At 48.0% G+C, this 17,421-nt stretch overlaps 1 protein-coding gene across 2 annotated transcripts in view; it reads left to right on the forward strand.

Annotated features, from left to right (window-relative positions):
- The window catches only part of NECTIN4 (nectin cell adhesion molecule 4), a 125,779-nt gene that overhangs the window by 95,990 nt on the left and 12,368 nt on the right, over positions 1-17,421 (forward strand). For both annotated transcript variants that reach the window (XM_026716402.2, XM_087914201.1), the window contains exons 2-4: positions 957-1,310; positions 3,869-4,159; positions 5,438-5,558. In XM_026716402.2, the coding sequence (XP_026572187.1) occupies positions 957-1,310; positions 3,869-4,159; positions 5,438-5,558 (766 nt within the window). The remainder of the gene's footprint in view (positions 1-956; positions 1,311-3,868; positions 4,160-5,437; positions 5,559-17,421) is intronic.

A 17,421-nucleotide genomic window follows, 5' to 3' on the forward strand; every position in this document is an offset into this window, starting at 1 on the left:
GGGACTCCAGTCCCCTTTTCCTGAGTTTGTCAAAATGGTTGATGGAACTTTAAAAGAGTTTTATGTTTTTTTTAAATGTTCCAGTTTTGTAGCTGAATACGGATATTAAAATAAGAATAGGATAGATAGGGTAGGGTAGAGTACAGTAGAATAGGAATAGGAATAGGAATAGGAATAGGAATAGGAATAGGAATAGAATAGAATAGAATAGAATAGAATAGAATAGAATAGAATAGAATAGAATAGAATAGAATAGCAGAGTTGGAAGGGACTATTCTATTTTCTCCTCCTCCTCCTCCTCCTCCTCTCCTCCTCCTCCTCCTCCTCCTCCTCCTCCTCCTCCTCCTCCTCCTCCTCCTCCTCCTCCTCCTTCTTTTCCCATTCCATTCCATTCCATTCCATTCTATTCTATTCATTTTCTATTCTATTGTTACTATTTCCACAAAAAAAGTTTAATATATATAGAATAGGATAGGATAGAACTGGAAGGGACCTTGGAGGTCTTCTAGTCCAGCCCCCTGCTCAAGCAAGAAACTCTATACCATCCCAGACAAATCTCTATACCATCCAGTCTCTTCTTAAAAGCCTCCAGTGATGGAGCACCCACAACTTCTGGTGGTAAGCAGTTCCACTGGTTAATTGTCCTCCCTGTTAAGAAGTTTCTCCCTCATTCTAGACTGCTTCTCTCCTTGATTAATTTCCATTCATTGTTTCTTGTCCTCCCCTGCTTTGGAAAACAAATTGACGCCCTCAAATACTGGAAGACTGCTCTCATGTCATTCTTTTTTCTAGACTGGCCAAACCCAAATCCTGCAGCCATTCTTCATATATTTTAGCCTCCTGGGCTTGATTGCAAGGAGAAATGCAGGTTTCTAAAACCACACCTTCTCTTTTCTCCTGGGATTGAATTTGGGAGCCCCCATTCACACCTCTCCTCCTTTCTCCCATCTCCCCAGGTCTGCTGGCCCGAGTGTTGGAGACCCCGAGCAGCGTGACGGCGGTGTTTGGCAAAGACGTGGTCCTCCCCTGCGGCTATCAGGCCACGCAGGGCGAGACGGTGCTGCAGGTCACCTGGCTGAAACGCGGGGACAGTGGGAAGAGCACAGAGTTGGCGGTCCTGAATTCGGAGCACGGGGTCCACATCCAGGATGCCTATGCGGGCCGGGTGCTACGGCAGGGGCAGGGGTCCCTGGTGAATGGCTCCATCCTGCTGAAGAATGCGGTGCAGGCCGACGAGGGCGCCTATGAATGCCACCTCATCACCTTCCCCCAGGGCAACTTCGAGTCCCGCCTGGCCCTCAAGGTTCTAGGTAAGGACCCCTGAGGAGCTTCTGGCCTCCACGTGGCCTTCGGAGCCCGGAGAGGCCATTTTCACCCTCCTGGAGGCTCGGGGGAAGCCTCCGGAGCCTGGGGAGGGTGAAACAACCCCGCCCCCTGGTGCAGGAGGCCAAAGAGGCCACACCCACCCAGCAACCCGCCAGAAAACCCGTTGCTAAACATTTTGAAGCCCACTCCTGGGTTTGTCGTAACTTCCAACAGTTGCTAGATAGCCAGTCCTAAGTCAAGGATTTACCTGTATATACAGGTACAGTCTTTGATTTAAGGCCAAAATTGGGCCCCCAAATTTTCCATGACTAAGTGAGTCAAGTTGTAAAGGGAGGTTTGGCCCATTTTACGACCTCTCTTGCTGTGGTTGTTGAGCGAATCACTGCAGGTGAACCTGATTTTGTTGGCTTTGCGGGCCAGAAGGTCGCAAAAGGGGGTCACGACAACGCTGCGACAGTCATAAATACCCAGCGTTTTATTTTAATCATGTGACTTTTAGGGACTCAGCAACAGTCCTAACTGTGGGAAGACTATCCTTTTTTCAGGGCTGTCATCATTTCAAATGGTCATTACATGAACAGTTGTAAGTCGAGGGTGGCATTGGAAAGACAGGTGCATGCAATGCAATCCTAAGTTGCATTAACAGAGGGATACAATCGAGATCAAGGGAGGTACTAATACCACTCTGTAAAGCCTTAGTAAGGCCACACCTAGAGTCCTGCATCCAGTTTTGGTCACCACACTATTAAAAAAAGACGTTGAGGCTCTAGAAAAAGTGCAGAGAAGAGCAACCAGGATGATGAGGGAGCAGTGGTGGGATTCCAAATTTTTTACCACTGATTCTGTGGGCATGGCTTGATGGGTGTGGCAGGGGAAGGATACTGTAAAATCCCCATTCCCTCCCTACCCCACTAACCTGCTTTCCAGCTCCGTTCTCCTGTGCAGGGCAACCAAAGAAGACCCAGCCAATCAGCTGAGACTCGGGAGGCAGAGAATAGATGAGGGCGGGGCCAGTCAGAGGTGGGATTGGTGGATTCTCCAGAACTACTCAAAGTTTCCGCTATCGGTTCTCCAGAACTGGTCCGAACCGGCTGAATACCATCTCTGGACTGGAGGCTGAAGCATATGATGAACGGTTGCAGGAACCGGGCCTGGCTAGTCTAGTGAAGAGAAGGACCAGGGGAGACAGGAGAGCAGCCTTCCAGTATTTGATGGGCTGATCCAGAGAGGAGGAAGGGGGTCAAGCTATTCTCCAAGGCACCTGAAGGCCAGACAAGGAACAATGAGTGGAAACTGAACAAGGAGAGATTCAACCTGGAAATAAGGAGGAATTTTCTGACAGGGAGAACAATCAACCGATGGAACAGAAGTTGCCCTCGGAAGTTGTGGGAGAGCCATCCCTGAAGGCTTTCAAGAAGAGATTGGACAGTCATTTGTCTGAAATGGTCTAGAGTCTCCTGCTTGGGTGGGGTGGGGGGTTGGACTAGATGACCTACAGGGTCCCTTCCAACTCTGATTATCTGTCTTAATGTCAGGATGGATGGCTTCCTGCATAGGCCCAGAGAAACCAGCTCCACCACCCTCCACTCCTCTCCCTTCTGCCCCAGAGGAGGTAACACTGGGTTCCTAGCTCAGGGTGGTTCCATGGGCCCTTCCTGGCTCACCTCAGGCCCCTTCCCATACCTGCATTTAATTACAGTGCTAAAAGTGTTTAGGATTTTACGGCAATTAGAATCCGTGCCTGCCTCCAGGATAGATAAGTTGCAAAGATCGTAGCGGCTGAGTTTTAACTGGATTTTTGAAAGTGAGCAGGTGAAATTGGAGCTGGAAAAACCTTAGTTGTCCAAAGCTGGTCTCTTTGCCTCCCCGACCAACTTCTGGAGAGGAGAATCTGCACTTCAGAATAGAGATATGGGGATATCCTGGTTTTTTTTAACTCCATGGGATGAACAATAAGGACATACACACAGATATACACACAAACACACCTGGCTGGGACCTTGTAATCTTCTGTTTTCCAAAAGGCCAGGCTTCATGAAGTGCATGTGCATAGAACCCGCCCATAAAACCAGTAGGAAAAATTTTGATGGTGTAGGCTGGGTACAGCCTACATCACATCATCACAAGGCCAATTTCACCGTTGGCCATTCCCCTCGGTGGACACTGGTGTTTTTTTTGAATGCAGGAAAATATCAATAAAGGAGAATATTTGTAGCTCAGGGTTGAAATGAGGAATCCTTGGTGCTCCCTGAGCTTGGGTTGTTTTCTTGCAGACGTTTCATTACCAAATTAGGTAACATCATCAGTGCTAGATGGGAATGGGGTGCGCAGAGAGGAGGAGGAGGAGGACGACGACTATGGGATCCTTGGTGCTCCCTAAGCTTGGTGGTTTTCTTTCAGACGTTTCATGACCCAACTAGGGAACATTATCAGTGCTACAAGTGAGGGGGTTTGTAGAGAGGAGGAGTGGGAGGAGATCTGAACCCATCCTTCTGAATCCTCCATCTCTCCTAAGCGGCGTCCAATCTCCATCTCTTTGCAGTGCCCCCATTGCCAATTCTGAACCTTGGGCCTCCACTAGAGGAAGGGCAGGGCCGCACGTTGGCCGCCTCCTGCACAGCAGAAGGGAACCCAGTCCCCTCCATCACCTGGGAGACCGAAATCCGCGGCGTATCCAATACCCAGGAATCCTCGCACTCCCGCTCGGCCTCAGTCACCAGCGAATTCTACGTGGTCCCTGGGCGCAGCATGCACGGCAAGGCCTTGACCTGCGTGGTTTCGCATCCAGGACTGCAGCACCTGAAGAGGATCACCCACACCCTCAGTGTGGCCTGTAGGTACCTGTTCTTACCTTCACCTTGGCCTCCACCCTGCCTTGTCCTCTTGTAGATCTCCGTGGCCAAGCAGATAGACGGCCATCATCACATTCCACTTGAATTTGGGACTGACCCTTAGGCTTTGGGTATGTGTGAATGGGTGGGGATTCAAGCGTGCATGCACTGGAGACGGGGGTACACCAGAAACACCCCCCCGCCCCGCCACCCCAGGCCTGGAAGTCTGTTCTGACAAGGCTTCCTGAGGCCGTAACTAAGCACATGCTTAGTCCAAACAACTCTTATTTTATTTCAACACTGGGAATTAAGTTCATTCCCAGCCGGTAATGAGTCCCAAACAGTCTCTCTATATAAGCACCCAACTTTCTCACCTTTGAATTGCTGCCAATAAGCAAAGTGCCAAATGAACTGTAAAAAGCCAACCAAAGTACAAAGTCCACACAGAGCTTCAAGGTTTAATCTGAACAGAGCGAACGACTTTGCTTCCTGCAAAGGTTTCTCTACCTTTGCACTTCCTTTATCCCTTAGGGGAGGGGCAATCATCTCCCAGCCTTAGGTAGATATATGTAGATATATGTAGAGAGATGTAGATCCATATTTTTTAAAAAACATAAAAATAGATAGATAGATAGATAGATAGATAGATAGATAGATAGATAGATAGATAGACAGACAGATAGACAGATAGATAAACAGCACTTAGACTTATATAACACTTCACAGTGCTTCGCATCCCTCTCTAAGTGGTTTACAGAGTCAGCCTCTGGCCCCCAACAATCTGGGTCCTCATTTTGTCAACCTCGGAAGGACGGAAGGCTGAGTCAACCTTGAGCCTGGTGAGGCAGCATAGCTGGCTGAGGAATTCTGGGAGTTGAAGTCCACAAGTCTTACGGTTGCCAAGTTTGGGGGGCTCTGATATAGACAGACATAGAGAGAGCGAGAGAGAGAGGATGGATCATAGATGGATGGATGGATGGATGGATGGATGGAAAGACAGACAGACAGACAGACAGACAGACAGACAGACAGACAGACAGACAGATCTGCTGCTTGTCTCTAGTTATAGTCCTGGTGATGATGCTTTCCTTGGCTTGAGGGTTGACCCCGGGGGTGTTCACTGTGTCGTGTTCCCCACTACTTCTCAGCTGGCTTCTTCTCTGTTAAGAAGCTTCAGCCCAAGGCCCTGGCGACAAGGCAGTGCTGGGGCTGTGCCGTGCGGGTAGGTTCCTCTCCCTCCCTTCGTTTTCTGCAACCTTGCCTTTCCTCTCCCCTCGCAGACCTCTCGGATGCCTCCATCCTGGGCCTGGAGGCCGAGCAGGACTGGACGGAAGGCCAGGAAGGGGCTTCTTTGAAGTGCCTCGGAGATGGGAACCCACCGCCCACCTACAACTGGTCTCGGTGAGTCTGGGGCCCTGTCTTTAGCCTTGATTCCCGGCTTATTGGGGTAACCTAAATGGGGCAAGGATCTAAACTTGGTTTGTTCAGTGGGCTGTTGGTAAGAACAGGGGTCTCTCTCCAAATTACCAGAATTCCCTAGCCTCTTTTCTTTCCATCCTCCCTCCCTCCCTCCTCTATTTTCCCTTCCTTCCTTCCTCCCTCCCTCCTTCCCTCCATTCTTCCTTTCCTCTCGTTCCCTCCTTCCTTCCTTCTTTCCTTTCTCTTCTTCGCGCTTTCCCTCCTTTACATGCTTCCATCCTCCCTTCTCTATTTTTCTTTCCTTCTGGAGCTTTTTTGGTAGCAAAAAAATATAAGAGAGGGTCTTATTTTCGGGGAAACAAGTCAAGGACTGCCTATGTCTTATATGTAAAAACACGGAAGAGTTCTGATCGCCCCAGTGTGCCTTTTTAAACCACCTCCTGTGGCTACCCGCCACTTGCTTCCAAGCCCAAGAGAAGAGCCATGCTATTCCTGCCAGCTAACGCAGGGGCACCCGGTCTGGCCCGGCTGCCACAGAGAGCCTGATCCTCCACAAACACCTCTTTCTCCATTTCTAGGCTGTCTCTTTAAAGCTGCCTTTTGCTTTGGGGACGGACCAGCTGGGACTTGCCTTGGGTTTCGGGTAGAGGGGCCTTAGGGCAAAATGCAGCTCGTAGCCTTTGTGGTGAGCCAGGAAGGAACAGCCAAGTCAGCACGGCTGGGTGGGTGGGGAAGTGGGGGGAGGGGGCTGGGAGTCTTCCTGGGGGTGCGGCCGGCAGGAACACAATGCTGTTGCCGGCTGCCGCCCTTGCAGGACTTGTCACACAGCAGCAGAAGAGCACCGGAGCGGCCCAGGTTGGCAGCCGCCCTGCCGGAGGGTACCTGGTGGCATGCCCAGAATGTCATCTCCTTGGTTTGATGGGCAATAAATGGCACATCCCTGGCCTTGCTGGGTTGTGAGAGGCTTCGTCTAAAACCGAAACCAGAAAGAAAACTTTGGAAGGCTAGAAAAGAGGGTGTAGGGTCTCCTGCTTAGGTGGGGGGGGGGGGTTGAACTAGATGACCTACAAGGTCCCTTCCAACTCTGTTATGCTGTTAAATCTGGTAATGGACTGAGTGTTTAATCCAAAGATTGCAGAGTGCAGAGAAGAGCACCTGAGATGATAAGATAAAGAAACAGTTGCTGGAATTGGGAATGCCTGGTTTAATGAAAAGAAGGATTAGGGGGTGACATGATAGCAGCATTCCAGGATTTGAGGGGCTGCACCAAAGAAGAGAGGGGGGTCCCCTTATTTTCCAAAGCACCAGAAGGCAGGACAAGAAGCAATAAGGATGGAAACTAATCAAGGAGAGAAGCAACCTGGAATTGAGGAGAAACTTCCTAAGAGAGAGGACAATTAACCAGTGGAACTGCTTGCCACCAGAAGTTGCGTTTTCGAGAAGCAACAGCCATTTGTCTGGAATGATCTAGGGCAGTGATGGCGAACCTTTTTAGCACCAAGTGCCCAAGCCAGAATGTGCCGTGTGCACGCCGGAGCACCGGAAACCAAAGACCAGCTGGCCGGCCAGCTGGTTTCCAGATTTCCGGCATGTGCATGCACACTGGCCAGCTGGTCCTTGGTTCCCGGTTCTTCAGTGCACGCAAAAACCAGCTGGTGCACCGGAAACCAAAAGAGCAGCTAGCAATGGCGCGTATGCCCACAGTGAGGGCTCTGCGTGCCACCTCCAGCACGCGTGCCATAGGCTCACCACCAGGGGTCTAGGGTCTGAGCAAGGGGTTGGACTAGAAGACCTTCAAGGTCCCTCCCAGCTCTATTCTTCGATTCAACACTGTGGGGACTTAGGAAATGCGCCACTTTCTCTATCGCGGTGCCTCCTACCCTTTGGAGCACCCCAGCCCCATCCCAAGACCCACACAGCTCCCACCCTGCTGACATTCGAAAAGCCTTTGAAGGCCTGGTGATTTTCCCAGGCCTGGGGCAGGGGTGGGCACTGAGCTCCCCCCATACCACCACCCCGGGCGGTATGGTCCTGTGGTATGTTCCCTGAACAGCCAAGGCTCTGTTTGAACTCTCGGTGTCATGCTCCTCTCTGTTTTAATTATATGCCTGCAGTATGACAGCCTTGCATTAAATAAATAAACGGTGGGAAGCGATCCTTTACACCTCTCCGCCGGCTAACCCAGTAGATTCCCAGCAACGAATGCAGGCAGTCCTCAACTTAATGACCATCCCAAATCTTGGAGGGTTTAAAACCCCCTCAATTCTCCCCGATTGTAGTTTATTTCACTTTTCTTTCAATATTCCTAAACCTTATTTTACAATGTTATCTAAATCCTTATTCAATTTCTGTACTCATTACACACATTTTCTTATATCTGTCACTTTTGTAAATTTTATCACATACTATGACATTCATTGTTTCTTAAAGTTCATCCTAGAATAGAATAGAATTCTTCATTGGCCAAGTGTGGTTGGACACACAAGGAATTTGTCTTGGTGTAAATACTCTCAGTGTCCATAAAAGAAAAGATACAGTCATCAAGAGCCAAGAATCATCAGGTACAACACTTAATGATAGTCATAGGCAATCAAATCCCTTTCATTGTCAATTCAAGCTAGCCATCCCTTTACCTTACACATTTTCCCCTCTTTACTCCCTTTAATTCATTATCAAAAATTCATGTTAATAAAGTCATTTTTTAATTACTACATTCTACATTTAAAACAATAACACTATATATATATCTATTATATCAATTATTAACCAATCCATTATCCTCCACTTAGAGACAAACAACCTACTCTCTAATAAACAATTTGGTTTCCGAAAAAAAACTATCCTGTAATCTGCAACTCTTACACCACAAAAACATATAGACTACACAACTCAATCAGGGCAAAGCAATAGATACAATCTACATAGACTTCTGTAAAGCCTTTGATTCAGTGGTACATGACAAACTACTCCTAAAACTAAAATCTTATGGTATCTCTGGACACCTACATAACTGGATAGAAGCATTCCTGTCAAACAGACAAGTGGTCAAAATTGGGAGCATCCTATCAAATTCTGTACCTGTCAAAAGTGGTGTCCCCCAAGGGTTCTAGGACCAACTCTCTTCATACTCTACATAAATGACTTCTGTGATCATATTAAGAGCAACTGCGTTCTCTTTGCTGATGAGGCAAAGCTATTCAACACCACCGACAATACTGCTACCCTTCAAAAAGACCTTGTCTATGTATCAGAATGGTCAATCAAATGGCAACTTCAAATCTCAACAAATAAATGCTCTGTCTTACATATTGGCAAAAAAATCAGAAAATAAAATACAGGCTGAATAGTCAAGACCTTGTTGAGGATCCAAACTCTGTCAAGGATCTTGGAGTACTCATCTCAAATGACCTAAGTGCTAGAGCCCACTGTAACTACATAGCCAAAAAGGCGTTAAGAGTTATTAACCTAATCTTACGTAGCTTTTTCTCTGCTAATATCACACTACTAACTAGAGCATACAAAACATTTGCTAGACCAATACTCGAATGCAGTTCATCAGTCTGGAACCCACATTACGTATCTGATATTAACACAGTTGAGAAAGTCCAGAAATATTTCACAAGAAGAGTTCTCACTCCTCTATTCGTTGCAGAATACCTTATGCCACCAGACTCGAAATTCTAGACCTAGAAAACCTAGAACTACACTGCCTTCGGTCTGATCTAAGTATAGTATATAAAATCATACATTGCAATGTCCTACCTGCAAATGAATACTTCAGCTTTAATCATAACAATACAAGAGCAAACAACAGATACAGACTCAAGGTAAACCGCACCAAACTTGATTGCAGGAAATACGACTTCAGTAACAGAGCGGTCAATGTCTGGAATACTCTACCAGACTCTGTGGTTTCTTCCCCAAACCCCAAAAACTTTAACCTTAGACTGTCTCCTATTGACCTCACCCCTTTCCTAAGAGGTCTGTAGGGAGTGTGCATAAGCGCACCAATCATGCCTACCATCCCTGTCCTATTGTTTCTTTTTATTTTTCTTATAAGTATCTATCTCATGTATTCAAAACTATGTTTATTCTTATATCTATTATCTTGTAAGCGATTGACAAATCAAAAAATAAAAATTTCCTGAGGATGTCCCAAAGCAAGGGGCTTTTTCAGGAGGCAACTGGACTTTTTTGGTTTTTTGTTTGAAGATGTTTGGCTTCTCATCCGAGAAGCTTCTTCACCTCTGGCTGGATGGTGGGGAATGGAAGGATTTATATTCCTTGAAGGCAAAGCTGGTCATTTGCATCCTTTTAAAGAGTCGTTGAGGCCACTTGGAGGTTTATCTGTATCCTCAAGGTCACCTGAGTGGTGCTCCTGGTTCCTGTAGTCTGCATTTTTTTCCCTCTGGAAATCCATTCCTATTCCCACATCCTTCAAAGGGTGTCCATCCCAAATTGTATAGAGCTAAAAGTCTCTAGAGATTCTCTTCATCCAGGTGATGGCTGTCCCAAAGGTGTTTTTTTCAGGAGGCCACTGGACTTTCTTGTTTTTTCTTTTGAAGATGTTTCTCTTCTCATTCAAGAAGATTCTTCAGCTCTGACTGGATGGTGGGGAGTGAAAGGATTTATATTGCTTGCCGACAGCTGGTCATTCTCATCCTTTTTAGAGAGTTGTTGGGTCGATTCACAGGAATTGCCCCCCAAAATCAGGAATGAACTTGGCTTGGTGACAAAGTGTCGCAAAACATGGAAAAGAGCAACTTTGCAATGCTGATCTGCAAATTTGCAAGACTGAATGCACTGGCGTGCATCGGATACATCCCGGTAGAGAATTGGACGCATTTTGCATAGAATTCAATCAGTCACAGCTGGAAGGGATCTTGGAGGTCTTCCAGTCCAACCCCCTGCTGCAGCAGGAGACTCTATACCAGTGGTAGCAAACCTTTTTTCAGCTCCTGTGCCAATAATTGCACACACGCTCATGTGCACACGCTCATGTGCACACGCTTTTGTGCCAGTACCAGAAGGCAATGCGTGCTGGGGCCCCCACACCCCCTGCATCTGCACGCATGATTCCCCTTGCCGCGCACCATGCACCTGTGCATCCTTTTAAAGAGTCATTGAGGCCACTTGTAGGTTTACCTGAGTGATGCAAATGGTTCCTGTAGTCCTGTAGAGGAAAAAAAATTGCAGACTACAGGAACCAGGAGTACCACTCAGGTGATCCTGAGGACACAGACAAACCTCCAAGTGGCCTCAACGACCCTCTAAAAGGATGCAAATGACCAGCTGTCTGCAAAGAATAAAAATCCTTCTGTTCTCCACCATCCAAGTCAGAGCTGAAGAAACTTCTTGGATGAGAAGAGAAACATTTTCAAAAAAACAGAAAGTCCAGTTGCCTCCTGAAAAAAGCACCTTTGGGACAACCATCACCTGGAGGCCTGAGAATCTCCACAGACTTTTAGCTATACAATTTGGGATGGACATTCTTTGAACAGTGTGGAGTTTTAGAGTTTACTTATACCTATTATCTTGTAAGCAATTGACAAACCAAATAAAACAAAAATAAATAAAATAAATTACATATATATTATTAATTATTATATATATATAATCAGATTCCACATGGTATTTTCCTTTCTCTATTGCATTCTAAAGTTTTATATTTATTCCAAAAACATTTACATAGCAAATTTATTCTTCCCATTTTAATCCATTCAAGTAATTTTAAAAACTAGCAGTAATCTTTCCATTTCAATTCTCATGCTCCTTTATTCATCACATTATTAAATGTTAATTAATAGGAAATAAGCTACAATATTGAAAGGTAATTGGATCAAAGAAGTGTACGAACATAATAACGCATGAGAATATTTAAAGAAAAATGGAATAAGTAATAATGTGATATGAAATTGAATATGAACATTGAATATGTAATCATGGTCATGTTTGTACTGAAATGTAAAAACCTGGAATCCCAAAGAGATGTTTTTTAAAATATAAAATAAAAAAAAATATTTTTGTAAAAAAAATTCTCCCCAGTTGTCAGACCAAGTGACGAACCCATACACCATTTGACCAGGATACCTTGAGCAAGGTGGATTGGACTAGAAGACCTCCCGAGGTCCCTTCCAACCCTAGGCGGCTAACATTCTAATAGAGAGTCCTCGATTTATGACCACAATTGAGCCCACAGTCCCGTTTTATGACCTTTCTTGCCACCGTCGTTAAGGGAATCAGTGCACTTGGTGAATTAGTAAACCAGTTGTTAAGTGAATCTGGTCTTCCCCGCTCATCAGAAAGGTCGACAAAGGGGATCATGTGAGCCCCACTGCCTCCCCGAGACACTGAGACCATCATAAATGCGAGTCAGCTGCCAAGTTTCTGAATTTTGATCACGCGACCATGCAAAGATCGTAACTGTGAAAAATGGTCCTTTTTCGGTGCTGTTGTAACTTTGAATGGTCACTAAATGAACCATTGTAAGTCAAGGACTACCTGTACAAGTTAAAATCATTCTTTTAGCACTGGGGGGAAAAAATGACTTACAACCAGCTCTGATGCGGATGCCCGCCAGAGCTCCACCGTGGTCTTGGGTTCAAAAATTGGATCCCGGCATGCATGGATGTCAGTTGCATGGATCTGGGCAGGGGTGGGATTCCCAAAAACTCCCAGCAACTGGTTCGCTGCCCAGTGGCTGAGTGGGCGGGGCCGTGGTGGGTGGGGCCTACCAGAACTTCCTGTTTCCGGCTTCCAGAGGGCCTCCAGAGGCTGGGGGAGGCCATTTTTTGCCCTCCCAAGGGTCCAGAGGCTTCCCTCAGGCCTCTGGGAGGGTGAAAACAGCCTCCTCCAGGGTCTGGAAGCCCACCAGAAATTGGAAACAGGCCTGTTTCTGGACTTCCGGTACTTCTGGAAGGCCCGTTTTTCCCCCTCCCAGAGCCTCCACACATCCTCTGCACTTACCTGCATTGAAAATGGGCCACCTGGAGACTCCTGGGAGGGGAGGGGGGGGGAGGGGCCAGCCGGTCAGTTGAAATACCGGTTCGGCGAACAAGATGCAACATTAACATCCAGTTCTCCCAAACCGGTCCGAACCGGTAGAATCCCAGCCCTGCCTCTGAGGGTCATGTGATTGCCCTTTGCCAGCTTCTGACAAGCAAAGCCAACAGGGGGAATCTGGTTTTGCTTAATGACTGCCGATTCACTTAACAACTGCAGTGCTTTGCTTAAGAACATCGACGGAAAAAGCCTCTGTTACAGAATAACAGAGTTGGAAGTCTTCTAGTCCAGCCCCCTCTACCCTACCTTTTGAAGAAGAGACTGGACAACCACTGGTCTGGAATGGTTGGGGTTAGGGACGTGATGGCAAAACTATGGCATGCATGCCAGAGGTGGCAGGTGAAGCTGTCTCAGTGGGCATGCTCCCCATCGCCAGCTGCTCTTTACAAGCACCAGAGCACTGTAAAACAGCCCAAAATTCACCCCCAAACAAGACTGTTTTCGGGCCTTTGGGGGGGCTGTTTTGGGGTCATTTTCAGGCCGTTTTTGGCCCCAAAACCAGCCTGAAAATGGCCAAAACAGGCCAAAAAAGAGGCATGCGTGCATCGGCCAGCTGCTCTTCGGTTTTCTGGTGGTCCGACACGCACACATGCACGTGTGTTCTCATTTGGGCACTTGGTGCCAAAAAGGTTCACCATCACTGAGGGGTCAGGGTTAGGGTTGGGGTTAGAGTTAGGATTAAGATTGGGGTTTGGGTGGTAGGTTTGGGTTAGGATTGGGGAAGGAAGTTTAGGGTTAGGGGTTATGGTTGAGGTTAGGGTTTGGTGTATGCGATTTGGGATTAGGGTTAGGGGTTTGGGTGGTGGGTTTGGGCTAGGATTGGGGTTGGCATTAGAATTGGGTTTGGGTTAGGGCTGAGGTTAGGGTTAGGGGTTGGGTTTGGGTTTTGGGGTTGGTTGGGATACGGGTATTTGGGGTTACGATTGGGGTTTGGTTTGGGGTTTGAGGCTGGGGCTATAGTTTCGGGTTGAGTTAGGGTTAGGCTTGGGTTTCAGTTGGGGATGGGGTTGAGGATTGGGTTGGATTTAGGTTTGAGGTTGGAGTTAGGGTTAGTGCTGGCATTAGAGTTTGGGTTTGAGTTAGGGTTTGGGTTAGGTTTAGAGCTAGAATTTGGGGATTAGGATTATGGGTTCAGACTTGGGGGTTAGGACTAGAGTTTGAGATTGGGGTTAGAGTTTGGGGTTGAGTTAGGGTTGAGGGTTAGGGCTTGGGTTTCAGTTGGGGATTGGGTTAGGGTTACAGGTTGGTGACATTCCCCTGTTAGAATCTGACTCCGAGGGAGAGGAGGAACAGCCAACAGGGAGTGGGAGTGTGGCTCCGGAGGGTGTGGAGGAAACTGGGGAAGGGCACAGGTCGGCTGGGCATTCAGACCCACCATCTCTTCATCCTAGGGCACGCAGGAAGGAGCCCACCGTCTCTTCATCCTAGGGCACACAGGGAGGAGTGGATAAGGGAGAAATGTGAATGGCGTGGTCTACGGGGGAGGAAGTGGCCTTGAGCCCCTTCATGGGCTGCAGCCGTGAGGACTGTTTAAAAGGACAAACTGTGCATGGCCCAGTGCTGGAAGCAAAACCTGAAAATATTTCTAGTCTTTCAGTTCTTATCTGAGTTCTGGTGTCCTCCCCAGTGTGTGTATTTTGATATCTGTGGATGTCTTCAAGCCCTTATCCTGCCTTGTCTCATTAATTGCTTCAGTGTGGTTTGTGTTGTTTTTTCTATTCATAATTGATATGTATTTTGAGTTTGAACGGCATTTCTTCCTTTTCACAACTGTTTGTGGGGGGGAGTTTTTTCTCCAGTCAATGATAACTGGACCTTTGAAGCCAACTTGAAGGAATTAAAGGGACTTCACCTGTTTTTGTGACTTTGTTGCTTTGATATCCCACCCTGGGTCATCACAGTTGGGTTTGGGTTTTGGATTGGGGTTTGGGTTTAGGGTTGGGGGGTGCAGCAGCTGCCCAGACCAATGTGCACCCGATGCTGCCGGCATCCGCGGGTGCAGAGTTTGGGGTGGGGCCCGAACAGGTTTCAGCACCGACTCTGCTAATCAGGTCACCGTGGGAAAAGGGAAGGCCTGCCTTTGATTTCAGCACCTATTGTGGATGATGTCATGGCTCCCCCCCCCGCCCCCCCCAATTTCTCTTCCCTCAATCACCAGTCACAACACGTCCCTGGGATGGAGGAGCAGCCAGGAAAGGGAGGCCCTTTCCCCCTTCAGTTACTTTAACCAGCCAAAAGCCACAGCCCAGGTGCCAGCAAAGTCAAGGCGGTCCTCAAGTTACAACCGGGAAAGCCAGATTCACTTAAGAACCATGTAACTTATTCCACAACTGCAGTGATTCACTTAACAACTGTGGCAAGAGATGTCATAAAATGGGACAAAAGTACAAGGACTGGTCATAAGTCACTTTTTTAGCTCCACCATAATTTCCATAATTGTCACTAAATGAATGGCCGTAAGTGCAGGACTAACTGTTCCTGTTTTATTTCTTAAAACAAGGCTTAGTTTTTACTCCGCTGAAAATCTTTGTCATCTTCCACATTTCTCCGATGCCTTGAAGTCGGACTTCATCCTGCCCAAGGTTTGGCCAAAGCAGAAGAAGAAAAATCAAATGTGTTTTGCACTCATTTTTTCATCTGATTATTTTTGAGCTATTTCTTCCCAACTGTTGCACCTAAAAGCTAGTGGAGGAAATAGCCTATAAATATTTAAAATAAAGGGTGAGAAAAAAAAATAATATTAGCAAAAATCAGCCGTGCATGTTGCAGCCTATTCGTTGCTCTAAAAAAAGTGTGACCCTGGCACATGTACGAATTGGGCGTGCAGGCTAAAACCTGAAGGATGAGTATTAACAACTCACCCTAGAGAGGTTGTCCGGCAAGCCCCAGAAATAGGATAGCAATTTATCAGCGGTGTGGAAGTCAAGGAAGAGAGACATCCTGTGGGATGCTGCCTGGAAATACTTGCAGTTTTTAGCTTCAAGTCTAGTGCAGTAGTCGCCCACCGGCGGGCTGAAGACCACTGGTGGGCCATGAGAAAATGTTGGTGGTCCGCAGAGAAATGTCCCCCCCAAAATAATTAATCCAGGCTGCATGGGAACACAAGGCTTGCATCGCTTGCATTGGAAGCAACACGAGGTAGTGAGGGGAGGGGGGAAAGAGCGGAGGGGGGAACTTGCCCCACATGCCACATGCGCCTGGCCTGGCCACCGGGCTGCTTCTTTCTGCTACTTTCTTCTTCTGCTTTTGGCTGCATGCAAGGAAAGCAGCCAAAGTCTTTCTTTCTCTCCCCCAAACTCTGCCAGAAATGAGTCTTTGGGACCCTGCAAGGCATCCTGCTTCAAGAGGCTGCGCCGTCAAAGACTCATTTCTGGTGGAGTTTGGGGGAGAGAAAGAAAGACTTCTGCAGCTTCTGCTGCTTTCCTTGCATGAAGCCAAAAGTCTCTCTCTCCTACCCCCCACCCCCGAGAATAGAGCTGGAGACGGTATCCTGCGATCCCAAATAAAAAACCGATCGATCAGTAAGAAAACGGGGTGGGGGATTTTTCCTGCAGACTTTTTGGGGGACTTTCCCAGGGTCTCTGGTCCATGGGATTTAAAATGATGAGTTTGGTGACCCCTGAGGTCCAAAAGGTTGGTGACCTCTGGCCTAGTGCGTGTGCTGGTTGTGTGATTCTGCTGTCCATGAGCAGGGGTGGACTTCAAAAAACGTAGCAACTGGTTCTCTCCCTGGTGGCAGGGTGGACGTGGCCATGGTGGGCATGGCCTAATTGGCCTCCTGCACCACCCTGGCCTGGGAGGGGGGCTGTTTCCAAAGGCTTTCCTCGAGCCTCCAGGGGGGCCGCGAAAATGGCCTCCCCAGGCTCCAGAGGCTTTCCAGAGACTGGAAACAGGCCTATTTCCGGCCTTCCGGAACTTCCGGGAGGCCCGTTTTTCACCCTCCTCAAGCCTCCACACTTACCTGCGATCCAAAATGGGGCCACATGGGGACTCCTGGGAGGTAAGGGGAGCGGGGGGGCAGCCAGGGGTGGGATTTGTCAGTTCGCCACATTGGCTACCAGTTCTCCTGAATCAGTGTGAACCAACCCTGTCTGTGAGGATTGCGGTCTCACTCCTTCTGAGGCTATCGCATGCAAGTGGGTGACCTAGGTCCAGGTTCTGCGCCTGGGTCCCCTAGTCCCTTGTGGGGTAATGCTACCTGCCACACCTGGGGATGGGATGTGGGGCCAAGAGAAGGGTCATATAAGGGACGGCTGAGCCCTCGGCTGCATAACGGGGGCAGGGGGGGATGAGAGTCAGCAGAGGTGCTCCTTCGCCTCCCAAGGCTGTGAAACAGATGGTAGGAGATTTGTACTTTCGGGCTTGTGAGATTTTGTTCACGTAGCCTTAACGGTAAAGGGGGATTGGTGTATCTGGTTGTGTTTCCTGTCTGGTCAGGCTGATAAGAAGTCTTGCACTGTAAACATCTTGCCCTCCCCTTTCCTCTTCCCCTCTCATTTCTTCCTCCCCTTTCCTCCCTTCCCCTCCCCTCTCCTTTCCTCACCTTCCCTTCCCACCCCTTTTCTTTCCTTTCTTTCCCCTCTCCTCCCTTCCTTCTCCCTTCCCTTCCCTTCCATCCCCTCCCTTTTCCTTTCCGTTCCCTCCCTTCCATTTCCTTCCCCTCTCCTCCCTTCCCTCCCTTCCTTCTCCTTTCTTTACCCCTCCTTCCCCCTCCCTCCCCTCCCTTTCCCTTTCCCTTCTATCTCCCTCCCCTCCTCTTTTCCCTTCCCTTCCCTTTAAGCTT

This window comes from Pseudonaja textilis, chromosome 16 (assembly GCF_049901715.1).
Source record: "Pseudonaja textilis isolate UNSWEBS1 chromosome 16, rPseTex1.2, whole genome shotgun sequence".
Lineage (NCBI taxonomy): Eukaryota > Metazoa > Chordata > Lepidosauria > Squamata > Elapidae > Pseudonaja > Pseudonaja textilis.